Source organism: Panthera tigris, chromosome D3, assembly GCF_018350195.1.
Source record: "Panthera tigris isolate Pti1 chromosome D3, P.tigris_Pti1_mat1.1, whole genome shotgun sequence".
NCBI lineage: Eukaryota > Metazoa > Chordata > Mammalia > Carnivora > Felidae > Panthera > Panthera tigris.
In genome coordinates, this window is record NC_056671.1 from 95,917 (window position 1) to 123,526 (window position 27,610).

The window sequence follows — 27,610 nt, forward strand, 5'->3', positions numbered from 1 at the left end:
TCCTTCTCTCTGCCCTTCCCCCACTTGTTCTTGTTCTCTCTCTCTCCCTCCCTCTCTCTCTCTCTCTCTCTCTCAAAATAAATATTTAAAAAGAAAAAAAAGGAAAGAAAGAATTGTTGCAATGCCCAATTACAATGGTAGAGTGTATTTCTCCTTCCAGTAGTTTTTGCATGATTTTGAAGCTTTGATGTTAAATGCGTGCACATTTAGGATTGTCTGGTGGAATTACTTTTTTTATCATTATATAATATCCCTCTTTATTTCTGGTGATTTTCTTGGCTCTTAATACATATTAACCTAGAGAAAAGGGTACATATTTTCTAGTGTCAGCTGCGAGATTGGAAAAAGGGGTGTAGGTCAGAATCCATTTAATCTGGTATTAAGCTGTGTCTGGGCTTTGTTTCAGCTTCTCATTTAGTGCACAACTGCTTTCAAATATTCTGAGGACAGGATCAGGATATTTTCCTCAGAGGGCCTAGGATCTCAGCATGAGAATATTCTAGACACTTGCTTGTGCTCACAGCCAAGCCGCCAGCTTTCGGTGAACTACTTACCTCCTTGCCTTACTGTCTGACTGCTTTCTGGGTTGCTAAGGTCTCTTTGCTTTCCAATTCTTAGGATTTCCAGGCTCCCAGAGATGTTTCATGCTGCTGCCTAGTCTCTGGGTCCTCTGAGGACAGCAGCCCTGCACTCTGGGGAGGCCTACAAGATCTTGGGAGTCTCTCAGCTCTCCTGACCCTTCTCCAGTCTTTTGTAATAGATTTTAATGCCTGGGGTGGTTTTCACATATGTGTGTTCTCAGTTCTCTGCCCATCCCTCAGCCTAAAAGTCCGGAGTGCTTCTAATGGATTTCTCTCAACTGTTGCCCTGCCACCTTCCTTCAGACAGTATCTGCCTTGCACTTAAAGGAAAACCTGGGCATCTCAACAGGATTTTTTAAAAATTTTTCTCTATCTGGGAATGCAAGCTGGTGCAGCCAGTCTGGAAACCAGTATGGAGGTTCCTCAAAAAACTAAAAATAGAACTACCCTATGACCCAGCAATTGCACTACTAGGTATTTATCCACGGGATACAGGTGTGCTGTTTCGAAGGGGCACACGCACCCCAATGTTTATAGCAGCACTATCGACAATAGCCAAAGTATGGAAAGAGCCCAAATGTCCATCGATGGATGAATGGATAAAGAAAATGTGGTATATATACACACCCACAATGGAGTATTACTCGGCAATCAAAAAGAATGAAATCTTGCCATTTGCAACTACGTGGATGGAACTGGAGGGTATTATGCTAAGTGAAATTAGTCAGAGAAAGACAAAAATCCTATGACTTCACTCATATGAGGACTGTAAGAGACAAAACAGATGAACATAAGGGAAGGGAAACAAAAATAATATAAAAACAGGGAGGGGAACAAAACAGAAGAGACTCATAAATATGGAGAACTGAGGGTTACTGGAGGGGTTGTGGGAGGAGGGATGGGCTAAATGGGTAAAGGGCATTAAGGAATCTGCTCCTGAAATCATTGTTTCACTGTATGCTAATTTGGATGCAAATTTTAAAACATAAAATTAAAAAAGTATTTTTCTCTATCAATGTGGCACTTGTCGTACTATCTCTGAGGGTTCCAGGAAGACCCACGGGAGAGAGTGCCCGGATGCTCCTTCGTGGCGGGGGCACTTTGGGATTCTGATGTGTCACGCCAGTCCACAGGCAGCTGCCTGCTTGTCTTGCTTTCCCTTTTGCTCCGTGGGCCCTCTCCTCTTCCTGCAGTTTCACCAAGGATGAGAGCAGAAACTCTCTTTTCTTATGGAAAGTGCTTTCTACTTCCTACTGCCATGCTCACTGGGGTTTGTGCTCTCAGTTTCTAAGATGTCGTAGCTTGCCCAGTCTAACCAGAAGCAGAGCAACACAACTGATACGCATCCAGTAGAGACCCTACTCTATTTGCAATTCTCTGTATTTGCCTGAGGTTTATTTTGGTTTTCCTAAATAGACAACCACACCTCCAAACAATGGAAGTTTGTTTTTTTTCTGCCCTCACCCCCAATTCCTTGTTTCCACACATTGGCTAGAATTATCACACACTGTTCAATAAAAGTGATGGCCATTCTTGTAATTTTCTTAATATAATGGCATATATCTACCAATAAGTACATATGTCCAGTTTTGGAACATTCTGTTTGCAAAGTTAAAGGATTTCATTTCCATTCCTAATTTAATAATATTTAAAAATCATCTAGGGTATTACATTCCATCAAATGTGTTATCTACACATATTGAGATAATCACATGGCCTTTCTTTTACCTGGTAGTGTGATTAATTTTATGAAGATTTTCTAAATATTAAATCTCCCAAACATCATAATGTATTTTTATAGGGTGACATTCAGCTGCATGTAACAGATCCAACACTCTTCCTACTAAAAAAGAAAGGTGGCTTAAACAAGGCGGTTCATGCACCCTTGTGTAAAAGATATTCAGATGTTAGTAGTGGAGAGCGGGTATAGCAGCCCCGTCATTACCAGAAAGCACGGACGCAGGTGGCTTCCGTCCTCGAGATGAATCCAGGTTCCACAATGGATGCTCAATCTCCAACCATCATGTGTGTTGTGTATTAAAGTGGGAGATGATTCCAGAACACTAGGGGGCTTTCCCCATTGTTTTCTTTACAGCCTTTCCATTAGACACTGTCAGCAACCTCTACTTCATTACTCAGAATTTAGTAGCAAGATACTTCACTACAAAAACAACGGAGAAATGTAACCTTTTGGCTGAGCTCATTGTCAGTATGAAAACTACAGTGATTGGGCACCTGGGTCGCTCAGTCAGTTGAGTGTCCGGCTCTTGATTTCAGCTCGGGTCATGATCTCACTGGTTCATGGGTTCAGGCCCCGTGTCGGCAGTGCGGAGCCTGCTTGGGATTCTCTCTCTCCCTCTCCCTCTGCCCCTCCCCTGCCTCAATATAAATAAATCAACTTTAAAATAAAAAGGCACAGTGACTCTGTTGGTAATGAAGGGACATTGGGTTCATGACTAGTAGTCTGCCACACGTATTGTCGTGGCTTTAAAAAAAAAAAACCTCCACATTGTTGAATTCATTTTGCTATTAGATTTAGTACATTTTAAACTATGTTCATAAATACGAATCATGAATTATCCGCCCCCCCCCATGTCGATTTTTGGGAAAAACCGTAAAATGCTGGATTATCTTTCCTTGAATTTTCCTGAGAATTATCAGCTATTACTAAAAGTCTAGGGCTGGGGCAGAGTTAGAAGGGCTAGACAGATTTCAAGCCAGAGATTCAATTTTTTACTTTTTCTTATTGTTTGTTGGTTGTAAATCTATTCATTCTGTTAAATTTCATTTATCTGGTAGATTTTCTTTTTTTTAAGATTTTATTATTTTATTTTTTTAATGTTTGAGAGAGAAAGAGCGTGAGTGGGGGAGAGGCAGAGAGAAAGAGCGTGAGTGGGGGAGAGGCAGAATCCGAAACAGACTCCAGGCTCTGAGCTGTCAGCACAAAGCCCAATGCAGGGCTCGAACCCATGAATCGTGAGATCATGACCTGAGCCAAAGTCAGACACTTAACCAACTGAGCCACCCAGGCACCCCTATTTTATTTTTAAGCAATCTCTACGTGCAACATGGGGTTCAAACTCACAACCCTGAGATCAAGCGTTGCACACTCTACACTGACCAGTTGCCCCAAATTTTCTTTTTAAGATTAAGAACTTAATGTTAGCATTAGCCTTTCCCACAGTATTTGATTTCAACGTTGTTGAAACATTATAATGTTGTCAACATTATACCAACATTTCTACTGGGCAAGGTTGCATGTGGATTTGCATCACACAATACATTCACACAATTCATTATTATGTGTGAATCTTCCTTGGAACATCTATGACAAAACACATACGCATTCTATTTTCCAGATGTAGGGAATACACTTGATCAAGTATCTGACATTCTTCCCTCATGCAAACTTTCTCTTCTCTTCTGTGAATCATCCTTCTTTACTCCGGGTACCTTTAGATTGCATCCTGTGTAATGAGCTGAACACAGGAAGGACCAGGCATTCAGAAGTCATTAAACACCTCCTTCAAAGGAGGGTAAATGGTGGGATTCCCTCCTCAAGTACAGAGGACAAAGTGGGAGGGGATTCAGGAGTATCTGTGGCTTGAGGGGCGCCTGGGCAGCTCAGTCGGTGGAACGTCCGACGTGATCTCACGGTTCATGGGTTCAAGCTGCACGTCAGGCTCTGTGCTGACAGCTCAGAGCCTCCAAGCAGGTTAGAACCTGCTTCAGATTCTGTGGCTCCACCTCTCTCTGCTCCTTCCCTGCGCACACTCTCTCTCCCAAAATAAGTAAACGTTTTTTAAAAATTTAAAAAGAGAAACATCTGTGGTTTGCAATACGCTACTCCCGAAGTGTAGCCGTGGTTGCCAGGGTCCCAACTCTCTTCAGGTTAATGTTCATTCACGTAAAGAAACTGGAGAGGAAAACTGACCTTGTAAGAAGGAAGCTGGCACAGTGACTCTTTCCCATCCTCACTCTACAGCTACACGTACACACGTACCTCAGACAACTGCAGGTTTGGTTCCAGACGACCATAGTGAAGCAAAGGTGGCAATAAACCGAGTCAAATGAAGTTTTGTTTCTTAACGCATATAAAAGCTATATTTACACTACACTGTAGTCTGTTAAATGTACAATAGCATTATGTCTAAAAAAAGCAATGCACATACTTTAATTTAAATACATTGCTAAAACATGCTGAGTTTTCAGCAAATCATAATCACTGACCACAGATCACCATAACAAATAATGGCAAGTTTGGAATATTGCAAGAATTAGTGAAATGTGACAGAGACATGAAGTAAGCAAATGCTATTGGAAAAATGAAGCCAATACGTTTGCTCGATGCAGGGTCACCACATGCCTTCAATTTGGGAAACAGCATTGCCTGCGAAGGACAATAAAATGAGGCGTGCCTGAATGCATTTCAGCAGTGCCACTAAATGTGTCATTTAAATATGTTCAAAGCACACCAGATAACTCCTACAAAGATAAGTGAATTAGAATTTTAAAATGACAATAACTAAAGCTATCCTGGGTAATCTATACAGAAAGAACTAATTAATAATTGCAGGAAAATGTTACCAGAAAACAAAAGCTCAGTTTGCTTTTTGGTACTTAAGGAGTCCATGAGAAATTCAAAGTCTGAAATATCTCAGCCTACTTTGACGATCATGTCAAGTCCTTGGTAGGGCACCTTGCATGATGGCCCCATCAGGACCTCACACACTGTGAGAGATTACCTTAGTGAAAATCAAGATGTTCTAACTAGTGAGGGCAGAATAGATTCCAGCTACACAAACACATCAATTATGCACTATAATAATGTACATAACTAAAGAAGTAGCCACCAGGCCCACTTACAAAAGGTACAAAACAGTAGAAAAGGTTTGTAGTATTGAAATGTATTTTTAATAAATCATATTATTCTAGAAACAAGTTGTATTTCTTAAAAAGAATAAGTCCCTGGGCAATGGCATGTATCTAACTTATCTCTCATATGTGACAGTCACAAGTGGAATGCCAAACTACACATAACTCCTATAGTAAAAGGAAGATAACATCTAAATATCCCTGTAGGTCTTATGATGTATTTCTGGTTATCCTGATTATATTTATTTACATTGTAAAAAAAACAAAAAAAAACAAAAAAAAAACAAAAAAACACTTTATATTCCATTATAAACATGCCTATCATTTATAGTTGAATATTTTCTCCAATATTTTCCTAACAATCTGGAACATAATTTCCCTTACAATAATTCTTAAATTATCTTCCAAATTAAAATAACAGTGAAGGGAACCTTTCTACTGAGGCTTTACCCCTTTTGACACATTCATAGATCTTCATTCATAATATATTTTTTTAAATAGAAGTTTGTCTTTCCTAGATGAAGAATTTCCCTAATTTATAGCACGATTTCTCCAAGGTATGATTTTCTGATACCTAAAGAGTGTGCAATTTTGATAATTCTGCCATTCATCGCCTTTACACATTCTCTCATTAAAATCCTACTGTTTAAAATTAATTTCAAAGGAGTGTGCTCCATATTCACTTGCTTTATGAAACTTCCTCTTTGCAAATTTTATCACAGTAAAAAAATAACTTTCCAAAATTCACTTCATTGATATGGCTCCTCACCTGTACAAACTTTAACAAAGGATGACCTACCGGGCTCACTGAATTCATGACATTCCGTGTGCATTTACCGTTTTTATTTTATATGCAAAAAGCAGCTTTCTGTGGGTGCCCTGCCACATGCTGTGCGTTCATCAGGTTTCTATTCAGTATTAGTTTTCTGGTGTACAATGAGATTATTTCAGTTACAGAGTTTCTCTTCTGTATGAATTTGCTGGAGTTTCCTATGAGTTGACTTTTGGAAGAAAGTTTCTTACATTTAATTCATCAATATGTTTTTCATCTGCATGAGTTCTCTGATGCATAATGAGCTGAGACTTCCAACAAAAGGCTTTCCCACATTCAGTGCATTTACAGGGTTTCTCTCCCGTATGAGTCCTCTGGTGTGCACTGAGAATTGATTTCTGAGAGAAGGTTTTTCCACATTCGTTGCATCCATAGGGTTTCTCCCCTGAATGAGTTCTCTGATGTACAATGAGCTGAGATTTCCTAATGAAGGCTTTCTCACATTCACTGCACTCATAGGGTTTCTCTCTTGTGTGCATTCTCTGATGTACAATGAGCCGTAATTTTCCACTGAAGGATTTCTCACACTGACTACATTTATAAGGGCTTTCCCCTGCGTGAGTTCGCTCATGTACAATGAGTAGTGACTTCCAAATGAAGGCCTTCCCACATTGGTTACATTCATGTGGTTTCTCTCCTGAATGAGTTCTCATGTGTATAATGAGGTAGGACTTGCTACTAAAGGCTTTCCCACAGTCACTGCATCCATAAGGTTTTTCCCCTGCATGAGTTCTCTGATGAGAAATGAGCTGATCTTTCCTATTAAAAGCCTTTCCACATTCACTGCATTCATAGGGATTTTCTCCTGTGTGAATTCTCTGATGTACAATGAGCTGTGAATTGAAACTGAAGGATTTTCCACATTCACCGCATTCATGCGGTTTCTCTCCTGTGTGAGTCCTCATGTGTATAATGAGGTAGGACTTGCTCCTGAAGGCTTTGCCACATTCGCTGCATCCGTAGGGTTTCACTCCTGTGTGGCTTCTCTGATGCACGATGAGCTGCGACTTCAAACTAAAGGCTTTTCCACACTGATTACATCCATAGGGTTTTACCCCAGTGTGAACCCCCTGATGTACAATGAGCTGCGACTTGAAAGTAAAGGCTTTTCCACATTCACTACAACCGTAGGGTTTCTCCCCTGTATGGGTCCTCTGATGCACGATAAGGTTCGACTTTGTGTTAAAGGCTTTGCTACATTCGCCGCATTCAAAGGGTTTCTCGCCTGTGTGAGTTCTCTGATGTATAATGAGCTGTGACTTTAAGCCAAAAGTTTTCCCACAGTCACTGCATTCGTAGGGCTTCTCCCCAGCATGGGTTCTCTGGTGTGAAATGAGCTGGTATTTCCGACTGAAGGCTTTCCCACATTCACGGCACTCATAGGGACTCTCTCCCGTGTGAATCCGCTGATGTATAACGAGTTGTGAATTGAAACTGAAGGCTTTCCCACAGTCACCGCATTCATGGAGTTTCTCTCCTGTGTGAGTCCTCATGTGTATAATGAGGTAGGACTTGCTCCTGAAGGCTTTGCCACATTCGCTACACACAAAAGGTTTCACTCCTGTGTGACTTCTCTGATGCACGATGAGCTGTGACTTCAAACTGAAGGCTTTCCCACACTGAACGCACCCATAGGGCTTTACTCCTGTGTGAACCCCCTGATGTACAATGAGCTGCGACTTGAAAGTAAAGGCTTTTCCACACTCAGTACAACCGTACGGTTTCTCCCCCGTATGGGTTCTCTGATGTACCATAAGGTTTGACTTTGTATTAAAGGCTTTCTGACATTCACTGCATTCAAAGGGTTTCTCTCCTGTATGAATTCTTCGATGTATAATGAGCTGTGACTTCAGACCAAAAGCCTTACCACATTCATTACAACCGTAGGGTTTCTGCCCCGAATGAGTTCTCTGGTGTGAAACGAGCTGGTCTTTTCTACTGAATACTTTTCCACATTCACAGCATTCATAGGGATTCTCACCTGTGTGAATTCTTTGATGTATAACGAGTTGTGAACTGAAACGGAAGGCTTTCCCACAGTCACCGCATTCATGGAGTTTCTCTCCTGTGTGAGTTCTCTGATGGACAGTGAGGTAGGATTTGCTGCTAAAGTCCTTCCCACATCCCTTACATTTGTAGGGTTTCTCTTCTGCGTGAGTTCGCCGATGCACTGCAAGGTATGACTTGCTGCTGAAGGCCTTCCCACAAAAACCACATTCAAAGGGTTTTCCACCCATATACACCTGTTGGCATATGAGCGGTGACTTCTTGTTGACAGTTTTACCAGATTCATTACTTTCACAGTATTTTATTCCGGTAACAGTTTGCTCGTGTTTAGATTGATGGAATGGTTCCCTGTATGCATGAAACTCATTAGGATTCTTTCCAGCAAAACCACTATTGAAATCTATATTATATTTAAAACTCATTCCATGAGTGATGTATTTATGAAGCTTTTGTCCTGAAGAATCATAATTTGTACTAAGAAGACATAGTTTTCCAAATGCAGTACATTCATAGTTTTTTGCCATACTTTCCAGCTTGCCTTGATTTTCCTGATGCCGGTCCACATGATCATCAATTTCCAGGACTTTTTCTAGAAATGAGAAAATAGTTACATGTTAAAAATAATAACACGATCCTGGCAGAACATAAAATCATCTTAAAAATGCCATGTCATGAGATTATACTTTTAGTTTCATGTATCAGATCTGAATATAAATAAAACCTCAAGTATAAACATAATGAAACTCCTGGCCATTGGGGAGAACAATCAAAACTAAAAATGAAGGGGCACCTGGGTGGCTCAGTCGGTTAAATGTCCAACTTCAGCTCAGGTCATGATCTCACGGCTCCTGAGTTTGAGCCTCGCTTTGGGCTCTGTGCTAACTGCTCAGAGCCTGGAGCCTGCTTCGGATTCTGCGTCTCCCTCTCTCTCTCTCTCTGCCCCTCCCCCACTCGCACTCTGTCTCTGTCTCAAAAATAAATAAAAATTTAAAAAAAAACCTAAAAATGAAGATAAGCATAGAAAACTGACAATGCATACAGATGGTTTCAAGTCTTGAAATTTTGCATAATGAGTAAAGAAAACAAAATAGGTACAAGGAAAAATAAGGAAAATATAAAGCAGTTGGAAGGGATCTCAGCATTATATTCTTTCAATAAATAATTGGATCAAAATTTAGAATGGCATCTGACTTCTCATTAGCATCACTAGAGGACAAAAAGCAGAGCATTCAGGAGTAAAATATAAACGTTTTTGGAGGCACAGGTCTCAAAATTTGTATCACATGCACTCTTTCACAGGAAGCTACTTGAAGAGTGCTCTAATAAAACCAACCAAGAAAACAGATGACACAAAACAGATATAGAAAATAAAACCTGAGACTCCAGGATAAAAAATGGTATACCCAGGTTATGAGAAAAACTAGGTTATAATGGAGAAAGTCAAAAAGAAGTGATGTCATCAGGAAGAGATTGACAGAATTACTAAATTGGTTGACTGTACCACAAGAATATTTAGACATGTGAAGAAAAGTCTGGGGTTAATGATAAATACATTAATGATGAGAACAGGGAAGACTTGGCAGACAAATAAAACAACTCAAAAGAAAATAAATGATCTATGAACAAAAATTAACACCATTGCGTATTTGCATGATTTACCTGTGGACAGAACTTACAGGGTCATAAAGATGTAAGAACTGAAGACCGATCTAACCCAAATGAAGTAAATTTATTAAGATGACTGAGGCATAAGAAGAGGCAGTGTGTGTATCATGGGGAGTATGAAGGAAGGAGGGTGAAAGAGAATTAAATCATTACACTTTCATACTGAATAATCATTATTAAGGGGGGAAATCAAGATGCACTACAATAGGCTGGTTATTTAGAAAATATGGAAGCAAGTGGAGCTGAAAGGGATGAAAGTGGTTTACTCTGGGGGAACAGAAAACTGAGAGGGGGCAGGGTGAGCAGAATGCTGTTTACAACAAAACAAAAGCCAACGACAGAGCGCAGACAGGGAACGAAACACAGGACTAAATCCTCAGGCACAATGACAGATATCTGGAGGCTGAACAGAAGAGAATGGGTAGACCTGATCTAGATGCCAAAATGAGAATCAGATTTGGTCATGTGTTTGGCTAACAGTCTCGTCCGTGCAGACTTTCAGAGTCCGTGGACACCGAACCTATCCTAATACTCTACCCTTGTAACCCTTCTCTGACTGGTGCCATACCCGTCCTTACCGCTCTTAGGTAGCACAGCTCTGACCTCCTTCCTTTGACTTCCCAACAAACCTAATGCATTTTTGGTGGGGCATTCTCTTCGCAACAATAATGGCAGAAAATGATATTATGGTTGGTTGTCACAGGGAAAGTTCAAAGAATTCAAGAAACGGGAAACAATACTAGAGCCGATGAATGGAAGACAGAAATTCCTGAGTTTAAATATTACTTAAACGTAACTGAAGATGATTCCTGGCTGTCCCTGGAAGGTAGTCCCCGGAAACTCAACTTGCACCGACAGAATTCAGACACTGAAGCTACAGAAAAACATTCTCCTGAATGACCGTCTTGAGTGTAGCCACAGAAGACAACAGCAAGAGAATTATGCTCAGAGAGCAGAACCAAGGACCCATGGCCACTGCCACACCAGGGAGTCCTGGCCCCGACCAGGGTTTCAACGCACCGCAAACCAGGGACTCCCGTGTGGCACTCACTGCAGTGGCTCTGTTTTACCTACTCTGCAATTCTCTGGCTGGTTGAATATGAATAACTTATCTTCAACTGCAAGCCACCAGACCATGAAGAACTACCACCAGGGCTGACTGGGAACAAGGATCCAGGACTTGTGTTAATACAGTATTAGAAGGAAAACAGGGGTGGTGGAATATTTTTGAAGATGGATGGACTGGAAGATGGATGTGACCAGAAGCTACCTCTCCAAAGAGGTGGACGAAGGTAGACAGTGCTGCCTACCCAACAATCTTTCCTCCCTTTTCCTGGCTGGCAGAAACCTGATTTTGTCCCCAAACCCATCCTTAAGGCCACGTGCTTCAGTCAGGGAAACGGGGACCTGTCTCCATTGCTACCTCTACCTCTCTCCCCAGAAGGTGAAGCATCATTTAAATGAGTCAACATGGTACGCCCACTTCCCTTGCCAGAGTCTTCTTCAGACAGGGGCTGTGATAAAAACCTAACCCACTGAGTATGGCAAGTTTGAGGAGACTTCTTGGAATAGGCTTTACCACCTCATAAAAACAGCCACGTGGAAAAAGCAGTTTTTCTTCAACTGGGGCTAGCACATCTGCAGGTGTTGGCTAGAACCGTAATAGCCATCTGGTGACCATGGGGAAGATAACCTGGGAAAATGCTGACATACTGAGAATGGCGGGAACAACCAGACTTTCGGTGATTTACTGAGTCAATCACTTAGTCAACCCTACAGCTGCCCTACTTCAGGACTTCTTGTGATGTGCACTAATAAATAGCTTCTGCTTAATAGGTTGATTTCGGATTGATGAGAAATTACAGCTGAAACAATCCTAATGATACAAACACCAACGTGATTCATATGGCCCTGCCTGTGACAGATTAAACTCGCGTAGGGAAACATACCTGATAGTAACACGAAGATGAACTAACACAAAAGGACCAAGATGAATACATTTGATTAATAAATACAATGACCAAAAATGAGATATTGGCCTTGGTGTTGGTGGGAAATGGGAATATGGGAAATTTAAAAGACTTCTCTACAGAGAACCAAAATATTAACAGATTTCAGCAACACTAGTGAAGAAAATGGCACATAAAAGAGATTTAAGCTGACTCCCCAGTGGCCGGAGAAAGAGCTGGAAGCACAGCAGAATGAATAAACAATCGGAAGGTGAGAAGAAAGTATGATGTAGCTACGGAGCAAACCAATGGACAATTCCAGTTCCTGAAAATGAGACTGGGGGGGACACATGCAGGGAAGATGCCCTATGGACCAATCTCAGTACCAAAAAGCAGATGAAAGACAGACGTGCTGTCAATTACCAAAAAGAAAAACAGTTTAAATCTTCAGAATGGGTATCTTTTAAAGGTTATAATAAAGAAGAAAAGTAGTGACTATAAAAAGACCCCTTGGACTCAGAAGGAAAAACAAGCGAAGCCAGTAAAGCATGAAACGAATAAGTGCTTCACCATGTAGTGTGGGAGTGGGTTCAGTGGGGTGTCACCTGGGTAAGGGGGGAAAAGGGCTCCAGGTGGAATAACTAATATCCAGGCCTGTAGGAATGCACTTAGAAATGACAGTGACAACTTATCCTAATAGGTTTCAAGGACAAGGAAGAAGGTTGGGACTGTGGTTGTTGATTTAAAAATATAATTAAAAAAAAGAAGAAAGTAGAAGGGTGTGTGATACTCACACTGAGTAAGATAAAGAGGAAGCTTGTTTAAATGGATAACAAAATGAGTCTACTATCTTGGGAAAGTAGAAAAAAGAACGGAAGAGAACGGGAAGGAAATGGAGAAAAAACGGTAACAAATGAGACAAAAGGCACAAACGTGAGTTGTACGTCACATCAGAATTCACATCAACTCTGAGTCGGGAGGAAAAGATCCAAGTATCTTGATCACTCACCTGGATGGCCTTGACTTGGGATCTGGGCCTGCAACATCCACAGTTCCTCTCCTTGCTCCAATTTGAAGATGATATCAGGTTTGGTGTCTTGATAACCTGTGAATGGAAAATCACAGACAACCTGGGCCAAAACTACCGCAGACCCTGAAGAATAGGGAAGATTCGGCGTGGAGGCAGCATGTCGAAGCTGCCCTACGCCCACAGCAAAGTGGAGACTGTTCCACTAGCATATTCTGATGCCAAAGGGAGACTAAGAAAATCTGGCCTTTAAATATAAGTCTAAAATCACAAGTAATTTCTTTGCAAAAGCCACCCAAGTTTCAGCACCCAAGAAGGGGAAGCTTGGAGATCACACACAGTCCTTTCAGGGGGGAGCGCCTACCCAGGGACACCAGGTGGCTGTAGTTCTCCAACATCACACTCCTGTACAGGTGCTTCTGAGCTGGGTCCAGCAGCCGCCACTCTTCCCAGGTAAAGTCCACAAACACATCCACAAACGACAGTGGTCCCTGAAAGAGCACATTCCTATTGAATCTCAAATCATTTTACTGAGCTTGTGGGAAACAACAAGCTGCCTAGAATGTCCATTGTTTATATTCTACTTTGTGAGAAGAGCTAGAATTTATTGAAAGCATCCCTTCAATGTGTATTAAATCACTCAGCCTTTCACTCAACATATGAGAATACCTGGTGCCAGATACCCAGTGAGGTGCAGGTGATATAAACTTGAATGCAACACAACTCTGTGCACAAGAAGTGTTCACCACTACATAGGAAAGCAAAGTTAAACATCTGTGAACATATCTGGGAGTCAAAGAAGCTAAGATGAATGAACATACAGAGCACAACAGGGGCACAAAGGAGGAAGCTGGCAAAGCCATTTGAAAGTGTCAGGCTGAATCTATAAAAGGGTAATGCTGGGGCAGCCACCGTGAGAGAAGGCATGTCACAACTCAGGTGGAATAAAAGGGGAACAGCTCTAAGGAGTGGCCAGTTTGTGAGGCACACGATCTGAACAAGAAGATACACAGATGGCAATTAAGCATATGAAAAGATGTTCAACATCATACCTCATTAAAGAATTACAAATTAATAATAAGACGCCATTACACACAATTAGAATGGCTAATATTAAAAAAACTAGTCATAACAACACCAAATTTCATGAAAGAGGTGAATATAAACACCCAAGAAGCTTGACAGACACCAACAAATATGAGCTCAAAGAAACCGACGTCGAGACCTATTATAATCCAATTTTCTACAAAGAATCTTGAAAGCATCAAGAAACAATTGGTCCCACACGAGGATCCTCAGTAAGATTATAAGCAGATTTCTCATCAGCACCTTTGAAGACGTGAAGGCAATGACCTGATATATTCAAAGCGCTAAAACAAACCAAATTGTCAACCAAAAACCCTGTATCTGTCAAAACTGACCTTCAAAAGTAGAGGGGGAAATTAAGGCATTCCCAGAAAACAAATGGGAGTTCATCTGTTAGACTTGCCTGACAGAAATGCTCCAGAGAGCAGGTGAAATAAAAGTAGAAAATAACTCGAAACTGTATGAAGAAATAAAGATCTTAATAAAGGTTGATAAATGAATAACTGCAAGAGGCAGTGTTATTTTAACTTCAGTTTGTAACTCCACAGTTTGTTTCCTACATATTATAAGAAACCAATGCATTTTAAATAATTATTAGTTTGTGCGTGGGGTCATGCAGTGCATAAAGATGTAATTCTGTGACATCAATAACCAAAAGGGGTGACGACAGAGCTGTAAAGGAGCAGAGTCTTTGCACGGTAACAAAGTTAAGCTGGTGTAATTTCAAATCAGCTCTGTGCTGACAACTCAGAGCCTGGAGCCTGCTTCAGATTCTGTGTCTTCCGCGCTCTCTCTCTCTCTCTCTCTCTCTGTCTCTCTCTGTCTCTCTCCCTCTCTCCACCTCTCCTGCTCACCCTCTGTCTCTGTCTTTCAAAAATAAATAAATGTTAAAAAAAAAGTAAAACAAAACAAAACACCTTGCTCTATGACTGCATAAAGCTGACACAACTCACGTGTGCCTCTTCAGAGTGTGCTCGTGACACCCGTGAGACAGAATCAAGAGTTATGAAAGCAAACCACACACACGGACACCTGACAGATGACAGGAGAGGCAGGCATAGGAAAAAGTCAATCACGCCATGCGCCCGGGACAACGGGATAACTCTATGAAAAAATAAATCTTGCCTCCCGCCCACACCAAACAAAAATTCATTCGAGATGTATTACAAACCTAAATGTGAAAGGTAAAATAATGAAGAAAATGTCTTCATGAGCTTCAGATAGCAAAAAAGTATTTAAATTGGACACAAAAAGCACAAGCAATAAAAAATTATGAATCAGAATAAATGAAAATTAGAAATACCTGTTCATCAAGACAGCATTAACAGAATGAAAGGCAAGCAAAAAAAAAAAAAAAAAAAAAAAAAATTGAACAGTTAATGCTATTCATACTGAAGTATTTAAAGGAGGCATGATGGTATCTGAACTATATTAAGAAATGTACCCCAGGGGCGCCTGGGTGGCTCAGTCGGTTAAGCGTCCGACTTCAGCTCAGGTCACGATCTCGCGGTCCGCGAGTTCGAGCCCCGCGTCGAGCTCTGGGCTGATGGCTCAGAGCCTGGAGCTTGCTTCCGATTCTGTGTCTCCCTCTCTCTCTGCCCCTCCCCTGTTCATGCTGTGTCTCTCTCTGTCTCAAAAATAAATAAACGTTAAAAAAAAAATTAAAAAAAAAAAAAAAAAAGAAATGTACCCTAAACAACATGGTTTAATGGATGCATAGAGAGATAAAAACACGGATAATGCGATAAGGCAAGTATGGTAAAATGTTAATGGTAACTTTTAGGTGACAGGAACACAGAAGTTCACTAACATCTTTCAACTTTGCCCTCTGCCTGAAAGTTTCTGCAACAAAATACTGGAGGTAAAGGAAGCACCCCAGGTAAAATTTGAATATGGATTTGGTATCAAGTTAGTTTTAAACTTTCATGTACGTGGATCACTGGATCTCGTTAAAATGAAGAGGGTTGTGGGGTGTCACATTCTGCATTTCTAACAAGCTTCCAGGATATTAAAAATTCATTTAAACTAAGAAAAAAGAAAATCCAAAAGGCAACAAACTATCAAATATGCATGACAGAAGGTACTCATCCTCTTTAGGCAGGAGGAAATGCAAATTAAACCGATAGATGCCATCATACAATCACCAGAATGGCCAAAATCAAAAGAGTAACAATAGAAATTGTTGGCTGAGAAAGTGAGGCAAACGGATGTTCACACACTGCTCTCCGTAGCATGAGCTGGTAAATATAGTTAAGAGTGTGGGTGTTTAATCAAACAAAGTGCTTACTGCAAAATATAACCAATACAGCAAGACACATGTGCACACACCATTAACAAAAATTAAAAATACATACACAGCAATAACAATCCATATTTTGTGAATACCGATAAGCAAAAGAAATCCACAAAAAACAAAGTAATTTTTAGAGGTGGGGAAGGAGACAGAAATGGAGTTTGGGGAAATCAGACAGTATGTAAATAAAGGTATAGGGACCTTACACAGACCAGTGATGATAAACAGGGCATGAACTGAGAAGTGACTAACTTAACTCTTTGACCCAAGGATCCCCATCCCTCTCCCAACCAAAAAAAAAAAAAAAAAAAAAAAAAGGAGACAAGTACTATAGAAGAGAAGCGGGAATAAATAACCACACAACTCACCCGAGACTGGGTGGGTTTTGGCTGCTCGTGGGAAATAAACAGCCACTCTAGAACCTGCTCTGTCCTGTGATTCCTATGTCTTTGCCGAGGTGCACCAGGGAGAGGCCTCTGGTCGGGGCTCCCTTGACCAAGGATGGATTCCTGATCTCGGAACTCTCTGATTCTGCTGCACGAACTCTCTTGTTCCTGGAGAGGCGGAACCTGCGGATGTAACAGCAAACTCGCTTTAATGGCCAGAATTGAATTCCCCTAGGCCCCAACCTCGGTCTTTTTGGCTGGTGAACGCACTCACGTGAGGCTAGGCTGGGTGTTCTGTGCTCTGTATTCAGTGTTGCCGTGGGGCAGACACGAGACAAATGCACACGGTGAGCCCAGCACACTGACAAAAGTCCCCTCCCCTCACTCTGCACAGGCACCCAGGAACCCTGAAGACGCGGCAAGCACCTAAGAGTTGAAAAATGTCAGGCAGCCACTTCAATGAGAACACAATGCTGGACGCTAAAGACTAACAACTCTGTTGTAGGCCGGGTGTATACAAGCAATAGATTTGGAATGAGCCAGTCTGTTTCAGTCAGAATTTCTTCCCTCGCTATTTGGATGCTGATGGACAATTTACTTAAACTCTCTCACCAGGTTTCACATTTTGTTGTTATAAAAACATTGGGGTACGATAACATCAGGGTATCAATGCAGGTTTTAACCTTCCCCAAGCTCCCAATGAACACAGAAGAGACCTACCATCATAGTGCAAGAAAAAGCCCAAAGACGTCTACACCAAACAAGGGTCTCCTCACAAACGTTAAGGTATATACACAGATGTGACCCAAGAGCAGGGGCGTAGATCCTAGTGGAGTAAGAGTGAGCAATGAAGGAAGATTCTGATAGGCTACACACTGCACATCCCCGAAGTCACCAATGTGTCCCCCAATGGGAGAGCAATCCCAAAGTCACTAAGTGGCCTGACAGCACTGTGACCACCTAAGGAAGTGGGATTTGAGAAATAACTGGCAGATAGTCTCTTCCAGGCACACATATTTTTGCTCGAGGGAAAAACAATAAAAATAGTGCCCAGATCAACCCACACAGAAAAATATTCAGGCAGCGAAAGGAACAAGAGAGAGACAGAAAGAAACAGGCAAAGAAGGGGAGGGGAGAGGGAAAGGGGAAGGGGAGACAGGGGAGGGGGGAACATGGGGGAGGGAGTCGGGGGTGGAGGGAAGAGAGGAGAAGAGAGGAGAGATCCAGACTAGAAGGAAAGGAGAGAAAAGGGAGACAGGCTATTAGATAGTAAGAGAAAAGGGTTCAGATCTTGTTTCAGAAATTAACCACAAAACACAAGATGTACATGTGACAGAAATGTGTGAAAAGACAGGGCATGCTGAACTCGAGGAAGCACAGGGCTAGAGGCAGAAAAAGGGCTTCCTGATAAGCCTTAGCACGTAAGTATGTGTTTGCTACACTTCCAAAAGAATCACTGAAAAGATGAAGCAGGAACCGTAAAACTGGTGACCTCAGAAGGAAGCAAAGAACCGGCCAGAAGGGACGAAGCGAGTCAGTGTCTACTTTTGAATTAGGTAAATATTTTAGAGAATCAAAAAGAGGGAGGGCAATCCCCAAATTGCAAGTAAGTGTCAACACGCACACATGTTTATCACTTTTGGAAACAAAACTACAAGAACATAATTTTTCTAGCTGATCTTAACATCTAGTATTTGGCTGTGTATTCTTTGGATAAAATGAGCTACGAGGACATACTGAACTTCATTCAGTATCCTTGTTAATAATAACAGATTGTAATTTTAAAACCATTTTATGCACACTGTAAGATATGACAGTTATATTGCTATTATTAAGAACCAAGGTATCTGGATTTAACAGACATTTTCATAACATTCCATCATAAAACAGAATACACATTATTTTCAAATACACACGGAACATTATCCAGAAGAGATCACATATTAAGCCACAAATTTCAACAAAGTCAAAAACATCAAAGTCATACCATGCATGTTTTCTGATGACAACGCTATGAAACTAGAAATCAACCACAAGAAAAACCTGGAAAAAACAAATATATGCAAGTTAAATCACATACTATTAAAATAATGAATGGGTCATCCAAGAAACCAAAGAGAAAATTAAAAAATACACGGAGAAAAATGAAAATGAAAACACAACGGTCCAAAATCTTTGGGATACAGCAAAAGCTGTTCTAAGACAGAAGTTGATAGCAATACAGGTCTACCGCAAGCAGCAAGAAAAATCTCAAACAACTGACCTTGTACCCAAAGAACTAGAAAAAGAACAAACAAAACCCAAAACCAGTAGAAGGAAAGAATTATTAGATCAGAAATAAATGAAATAAAACTAAGAACACAAAAGAACAGATCAATGAAACCAGGAACTGGTTCTCTGAAAAGATCAACAAAATCGATAAACCTTTAGCTACACTCTTCAGAAAGGGGTTGGGGGAGAGACAGAGACTCAAATAAACAAATCCAGAAAAGAAGACAAATAACAACTAACACCACAGAAATACAAAGGATTATGAGAATATTATGAAAAGGTATATGCCAACAAATTGGACAACCTGGAAGAAACAGATAAATCCCTAGAGACATATAACCTCCCCAAACTGAAAAAGAAACAAATAGAAAATTGAACAGACTGATCACCAGTAATGAAATTGAATCACCAATCAAAAAACTCCCAACAGACAAAAGTCTGGGACCAGACGGCTTCACAGGTTAAGTTCTACTGAACATTTAAAGGAGAGTTAGTAGCTATTCTTCTCAAACTATTCCGAAAAACAGAAGAGGAAGGAAAATCTCCAAATTTATCCTACGAGGCCTGCATTACCCTGATCCCAAAACCAGATAAGTACACTACAAAAAAAGGAGACTACAGGCCACTATCTTTGATGAACATAGATGCAAAAATCGTCAACAAAATAACAGCAAACTGAGTCCAACAATACATTAAAAAAATCATTCACCACAATCAAAGGAGATTAATTCCTGAGTTGCAAGGGTGGTTCAATATTCACAAATCAATCAACATGACAGATCACAACAAGAGAAAGAATAAAAACCATATGATCATTTCATAGATGCAGAAAAAGCATTTCACAAAGTACAACAACTCATTCATGATAAAAACCCTTAACAAAGTAGGATTAGAGGTAATATACCGCAACATAAAAAAGGCTATATACAAAAACCCCACAGAAACATCATACTTAATGGTGAAAACTTTCCCCCTAAGATCAGGAACAAGACAAGGATGTCCACTCTCACCACTTTAATTCAACATAGTACTCCAAGTCCTAGCCACAGCAATCAGACAAGAAAAAGGAACAAAAGGCATACAAATTGGTAAGGAAGAAGTAAAACTCACTATTTGCAGATGACATGATACTATATAGAGGAAACCCCAATGACTCCACAAAAAAACTACTAGAACTGATAAATGAATTCAGTAAGGCTGCAGGCTACAAAATCAATGCACAGAAATCCATTGCATCTTTATACACTAATAATGAAGTAGCAGAAAGAGAAATTGAGAGAACAAACCCATTTACAAATGCACCCAAAATAATAAAATACCTGGGAATAAACTTAATGAAGGAGGTAAAAGACCTGTACCCTGTAAACTATAAAACACTGAGGAAAGAAATTGAAGGGGTACTTGGGTGGCCCAGTCAGTTGAACATCCAACTCTTGATTTTGGCTTAGGTCATGATCCCAGGGTAGGGGGATCAAGCCCCCCCATCTCTCTCTCTTTCTCTCTCTTTCTCCCTCTCCCTCTGTGCCTCTCCCCTGCTCATGCTTGCTGTCTCTCAAAAGAAAGAAAGAAAGAAAGAAAGAAAGAAAGAAAGAAAGAAAGAAAGAAAGAAAGAAAAGAAAGAAATTGAAGATGATACAAACAAATGAAAAGATATCCCATGCTCAGAGACTAGAAGAATAAACACTATTAAAATGTCCATATTACCCAAAGTAATCTACAGATTTAATGTAGTCCTTATCAAAACACCAACACCATGTTTCACAGAACTAGAACAAACAACCCTAAAATTTGTATGAAACCACAAAATATTCCAAATAGCCAAAATAATCATGAAAAGAAAAACACATCTGGAGGTATCATAATTCGAGATTTCAAGTTATACTACAAAGCTGTATTAATCAAAACAGTATGGTACTGGCACAAAAATAAACACATAGATCAACAGAAGAAGACAGAAAGCCCAGAGACAAACTCACAATTATATGATCAATTAATCTTCAACAAAGCAGGAAAGAATATCCAGTAGGAAAAAGACAGTCTCTTCAACAAATGGCGTTGGGAAAATTGGACAAAGAATGCAAAAGAATGAAACTGGACCACTTTCTTACACCATATACAAAAATAAACTCAAAATGGATTAAAGACCTAAATGTGAGACCTGAAACCGTAAAAATCCTAGAAGAGAACACACAGTAATTCCTCTGATGTCAGCCATTGCAACATTTTTCTCAATATGCCTCCTGCAGCAAGGGAAATATAAACAAAAATAAACTATTAAGACTAAATCAAAATAAAAAGCCCCTACATAGTGAAGTAAACAACAAAACTAAAAGACAGCCTATGGAATGGGAGAAGATACTTGAAAATGACATACCTGATAAAGAATTAGTATCCAAAATACATAAAGAACTGATACAACTCAACACCCAAAAAACAAATAACCTAATTACAAAATGGGCAGAAGACATGAACAGACATTTCTCCCAAGAAGAATACAGATGGCCACAGACACAGGAAAAGATGCTCAACATCACTCATTATCCGAGAAATACACATCAAAACTACAATGAGATATCACCTCACATCTGTCAGAATGGCTAAAATCAACAACACAAGAAACAACAAGCGTTCGCAAAGATGTGGACAAAAAGGAACCTTCGTGACTGTTAGTGGGAATGCAAACTTGTTCAGCCACAATGGAAAACAGTATGGAGTTTCCTCAAAAAGTGAAAAATAGAATTACCCTATGATCCAGTAATTGCACTAATGAGTATTTACCCAAAGAATACAAAAAAAACTAATTTGAAAGGACATATGCACCCTTATGCAGCATTATCTACAATAGCCAAATTATGGAAGCAGCCCAAGTGTCCACTGACTGATAATGAATGGTTAAAGAAGTTGTGGTACCTACACACACACGCTGGAATATTATTCAGCCATTAAAAAGAATAAGATCTTGCCATTTGCAATGACATGGATGGAGCTACAGTGTATTATGCTAAGTAAAATAAGTCAGACAGAGAGAGACAAATACCATATGATTTCACTCATAGGATTCAAGAAATAGAACAAAGAAAAAAAAGAGAGAGGAACCAAGAAACAGACTCTTAACTATAGAGAACTGATGGTTACCAGAGGGGGTGGAGGGTGGGGAATGAGTGAACTAGGTGATGGGGATTAAGAGTACACTTGTGATGAGCACTGAGTAATGTACAGAATTGTTCAATCACTACATCGTACACCCAAAACTAATATAACACTGTATGTTAACTACAGAATTAAAATTAAAAACTTAATGAAATTTAAAAAAAAAACAAGATATCTAGCACAAGACAAAAAATGCAACAGTAAGTTTTTTTTTCAATATATGAAATTTATTGTCAAATTGGTTTCCATACAACACCCAGTGCTCATCCCAAAAGGTGCCCTCCTCAGGACCCATCACCCGCCCTCCCCTCCCGCCCACCCCCCATCAACCCTCAGATTGTTCTCAGTTTTTAAGAGTCTTTTTTTTATGGTTTGGCTCCCTCCCTCTCTAACTTTTTTCTTTCCCCTCCCCCATGGTCTTCTGTTACGTTTCTCAGGATCCACGTAAGAGTGAAACCATATGGGATCCGTCTTTCTCTGTGTGGCTTATTTCACTTAGCATCACACTCTCCAGTTCCATCCACGTTGCTACAAAGGGCCACATTTCGTTCTTTCTCATTGCCACGTAGTACTCCATCGTGTATATAAACCACACCTTCTTTCTCCATTCGTCAGTGGATGGACATTTGGGCTCCTTCCCTAATTTGGCTACGCAACAGTAAGTTTTTTAAAAGCCCTCGTACTTTGCTGTTGAGAACATAAAATGGAGCAACCACTTTGTTCCTCAAAATGGTAAACACAGAATTACCGTATTACCCAGCAATTCCATTTCTAGGTATCTGCCCCGGGAGGTTAAAAGCATATGACCATGAAAACACTTGTACGCGAGCGTTTGTCATGACAGTCAAAAAGTGGAAACGACCCAAAGGCCATAACAGTCAGAAGGTTGTCATAAATAGTCCAATAGGATCAGTCGTAATAGTCAAAAAGCGGTAACAACCCGAATGTCCATCAATGGATGCATGGATAAACAAAATGTGGCGTATCTATACAAAAGTTATTCTGCCATAAAAAGGAACTAAGTGCTGATAAATGCCACCACAAGGATGAAGTTTTGTAGTAGAATGTCTGACAACTGGCTTTCTTGACTGTAATGTAAGTGCCTGACAGTAAGTTTTTCGTTGTCAAGGCATCCATTTCAAAGACATTCATCTTGGACAAACGCATTGTGGGCTATATAAACAGGCAAAGAAACAGGCCCTCTCAATGAAGTTCCCATTTCCAAAAGTCCCGAGTGACCTACGTAACCACTTGCTTGAATAACCCTGCTTTTCCCTTTCTGTGCTTTTTTTGCTTTGCTTTGTTTTGTTTCAATTTTTCAATGAAATTCTAGTTGGTTAACATATAGTGTAATATGGGTTTCAGAAGTAGAATTTAGTGATTCGTCACTAACATACAACACCCAGTGTTTGTCACAAGAAGTGCCCTCAATACTCATCACCCATTTAACCCATCCCCCGCCCACCCCCACCCCCAGCAACCCTTAGTTTGTTCTCTATAGTTGAGTCTCCTATGGTTTGCCTCCCTCTTTTTTTCCCTTCCTCTATGTTCATCTGTAATGTTTTTCTTTTTCTTTTTTTAGCGAGAGAGAAAGAGAGAGAGCGAGCATGTGAGTAAGGGAGAGAGAGAGAGGGCAGGGGAGGGAGGGAGAGAGAGAGAGAGAGAGAGAGAGAGAGAGAGAGAGAGAGAGATCTTAACCAGGCTCCACCCATAGAGCCCCATGCAGTGCTCCATCCCATGACCCTGGGATCACGACCTGAGCCCAAATAAAGAGTCAAACGCTCAACTGACTGAGCCACCCACCCCCATCTATAATGTTTCTTAAATTCCACATATGAGTGAAATCATATGGTATTTGTCTTTCTCTGACTATTTCTCTTAGCATAATACACTCCAGCTCCATCCACATCATTGAAAATGGCAAGATTTCATTCCTTTTGATTGTTAAGTAATATTCCATTGTGTGTGTGTGTGTGTGTGTGTGTGTGTGTGTGTGTATTCTGTCCTCTGAAAACTATAGAATGCTTATGAAAGAAATTGAAGATGACACAAAGAAATGGAAAAACATTCCATGCTTGTGGATTAGAACAAATATTGTTAAAATATCTATTAGCCAAAGCAATCTACCCATTTAACACAATCCCTATCAAAATGCCACCAGGATTTTTCACAGAGCTAGAACAAACAATCCCAAAATTTGTATGGAACCAGAAAAGACCCCAAATTGCCAAAGCAATCCTGAAAAAGAAAAACAAAGCTATAGGCATCACAATTCCAGACTTCAAGCTGTATTACAAAGCGGTGATCATCAAGACAGTATGGTATTGGCACAAGAGGAGACACTCAAATCAACTGAACAGAATAGAAAACCCAGAAATGGAACCACAAATGTATGGCCAATAAAGCAACAAAAAGCAAGCAAAGAAAGAAAGAATATCCAATGGGAAAAAGACAGTCTCTTCAGCAAATGGCATTGGGAAAACCGGACAGCAACATGCAGAAGAATGAGCCTGGACCACTTTCTTACATCAGACACAAAAATAAATTCAAAATGCATGAGAGACCTAAATGTGACAGGAAACCACCAAACATCTAGATGAGAACATAGGCAGCAAACTCTTTGACATCATCCATGGCAACTTCTTACTATATCTGTCTCTGGAGGCAAGGAAAACAAAAGCAAAAATGAACTATTGGGACATCATCAAGATAAAAAACTTCTGCACAATGAAGGAAACAATTGGCAAAACTAAAAGGCAACCTAAGGAATGGGAGAAGATATTTGCAAATGACATGTCTGATAAAGGGTTAATATCCAAAATCTATAAAGAATTTATCAAACTTGACACCTAAAAAATAAATAATCCAGGTAAGAAATGGGTGCCTCGGTGGCTCAGTCAGTTAAGTGCCTGACTTCAGCTCAGGTCATGATCTCACAGTTCGTGAGTTTGGGCCCTACATTGTGTTGACAGCTCAGAGCCTGGAGTCTGCTTTGAATTCTGTGCCTCCCTTTCTCTCTGCCCTCCCCCACTCACGCTCACGCTCACTGGCTCTCTCTCTCTTTCAAAAATAAACATTAACAAATTTTTTTTAAAGAAATGGGCAGAAGACATGAACAATTTTCCAAAGAAGACATCCATATGGCCAACGGACACAGGAAAAAATGCTCCACATCACTCATCATCGGGGAAATACAAATCAAAACCACAATGAGATACCACCTCACACCTGTCAGAATGGCTAAAATGAATAATTCGGAGGGGGCCTGGGTTGCTCAGTCGGTTAAGCATCCAACTCTTAATCTCAGCTCAGGTCATGATCTCAGAGTTCATGAGTTCAAGCCCTGAGTCGGGCTCTGCACTGACAGCACAAAGCCTGCTTGTGATTCTCTCTCCCTCTCTCTCTGCCCCTCCCCGCTTGTGCTTGCTCTCTCTCAAAATTAATAAGTAAACATTAAAAACACACACAGGAAACAACAGAATTTGGTAAGGGTGTAGAAAAAGGGGAGCCCTCTTGCACTGTTGGTGGGAATGCAAACTGGTGCAGCCACTCTGGAAAACAGTGTGGAGGTTCCTCAAAAACTTAAAAATAGAACCACCCTACAACCCAGCAATTGCACTACTAGGTTATTTGCACAAAGGATACAAAATACTGATTTGAAGGAGTACATGCACCCTTTCTGTGCTTTAATTCCCACCTTTATATTTCATTTTTTAAAATACATTTATTTTTCAGAGAAAGAGAGCACAAACAGGGAAGGGACAGAGAAAGAGGGAGACACAGACTCCGAAGCAGGCTCCAGGCTCCGAGCTGTCAGCACAGAGCCCGACACGGGGCCCAAACTCACAAACCACGAGATCATGACCTGAACTGAAGTTGGACAGTCAACCAACTGAGCCACCCAGGTGCCCCTTCGCCCTTGTATTTTAAATTCACCAATAAAGAGTGAACCTGCAAAACACAGGCACTCCACCTTCAGCCCCCAAAAAGCAGAACCCCAGGCCTGAGCTCAAGCTTTCCCTTCCCGTGCCCTTGCTGTGTGGCATACCATATACCCTCCAGGACTTGTGAGTTATAAACCTTGTTTTTTCAAAGTTCCCTGCTGGCTGTTGCTGAGATGCATCTTGCAATCATAGAACTTCAAATGCTGGTCTATCCACAACTCTGATTCCAGTCAGGGACATGTCTGAAGGCTCACCACAGGGGCCCCGGTGAGGGCCGCAGGCACTGCTAAGCACTACATCACTACCGATGTGCTGGAACCAACACAAAGTAACCTTGAAAACGTGCTGACAGAAAGAAGCCAGATATAAAAGGCCACATATGGTAGAACTATATGAAATGTCCAGAATTGGTAAATTCATAAAAATACAAAGTAGATTCATGGTTGCCAGGGAAAAGGGGAAAGAGGGAATGGAGAGTGGCTGCAGACGGGGACAGTTTCTTTTTAGAGTGATGATAATGTTCTGGAATTAGATACCGGTGATATTTGTACAACTACGAATACTAAAAATGACTGCATGGGACACTTTGAGTGAATTTTATGGTCTATAAATCATGCCACAATAAAACTTGTATAAAAAGAAGAGTATTTAACTTCAATGGTTTTTATTAAATTGATGGCTTTGCAAAAATCATCTCATCCAGGTTTAAATTCACGTTGTTTCAGACACTCATTGTGCTGCACTGAAGCCAGGGCACTCTCACCAACCCCCAGGCAACTGCTGCCCTGCTTTCTCTGGGCATTTCATATAAATGGGGTCATGCTATAGATTGTGCATGGCGTGTTTCACTTAGTATCATGCCTTTGAGGTTTATTCTTGTTATGGCATGTGCCAATAGTACATCCCCTTTATTGCTGAACAGTATTCCACTTTGTCTATATATCCATCAGTTAACATTTAGATTACAGTTTAGGCTACTAAGAATAATCCTGCCATGAACATTCACATACGAGTCTTTGCGTAATTTTTCCTTTATCTTGGATAAATTCCTAGAAAATGAACTGATGCGTTATATGGTAGCGTTTATTTTTAACTTTTTTATTTCAAGTAGGATCTACACCCAACGTGGCGCTTGAACTCACGACCCAGAGATCAAGCGTCAGATGCTCTACTGACCGAGGCAGCTAGGAGCCCCTATATTTAACTTTTTAAAGAAATTGCCAAAATCCTTTCAAAGTGACTGTACCACTTTATATTCCCACCAGCAGTCTGTAAAGGTTCTAATTTCTCTAACTTTCATTGTCTGCCTTTCTGCCTACAGCCATTCTAGTGGGTATAGAGTGATCCCTCATCACGATGAAATTTCTATTTCCCTAACGACTAATAATGGTAAGCATCTTTTCATGTCCTTATTTGCCATCTATGTATCTTCTGTGGTGAAATGTCTGCTCAAATCCTTTGCCCATTTTTAAATTGGATTGTCTTCATACTGAGTTTATATATTCTGAGTTTACATATTCTGAATACACTCCTGTACTGGACAT

General features: G+C 40.5%; 1 protein-coding gene across 2 annotated transcripts in view; it reads right to left on the reverse strand.

The window, feature by feature from the left end:
* Positions 1-4,709: 4,709 nt before the first annotated feature.
* The window catches only part of ZNF268 (zinc finger protein 268), a 32,011-nt gene continuing 9,110 nt past the window's right edge, over positions 4,710-27,610 (reverse strand). The window contains exons 1-5 of one of the 2 annotated variants that reach the window (XM_007092881.3): positions 17,422-17,631; positions 16,684-16,884; positions 13,301-13,427; positions 12,919-13,014; positions 4,710-8,884 (exon numbers count right to left, since the gene is read on the reverse strand). In XM_007092881.3, the coding sequence (XP_007092943.2) occupies positions 6,447-8,884; positions 12,919-13,014; positions 13,301-13,427; positions 16,684-16,884; positions 17,422-17,427 (2,868 nt within the window). In that variant the 5' untranslated portion in view covers positions 17,428-17,631 and the 3' untranslated portion in view covers positions 4,710-6,446. Of the gene's footprint in view, positions 8,885-12,918; positions 13,015-13,300; positions 13,428-16,683; positions 16,885-17,421; positions 17,632-27,610 lie in introns of those variants that run through there. The other variant, XM_042961628.1, reaches the window with a different exon arrangement.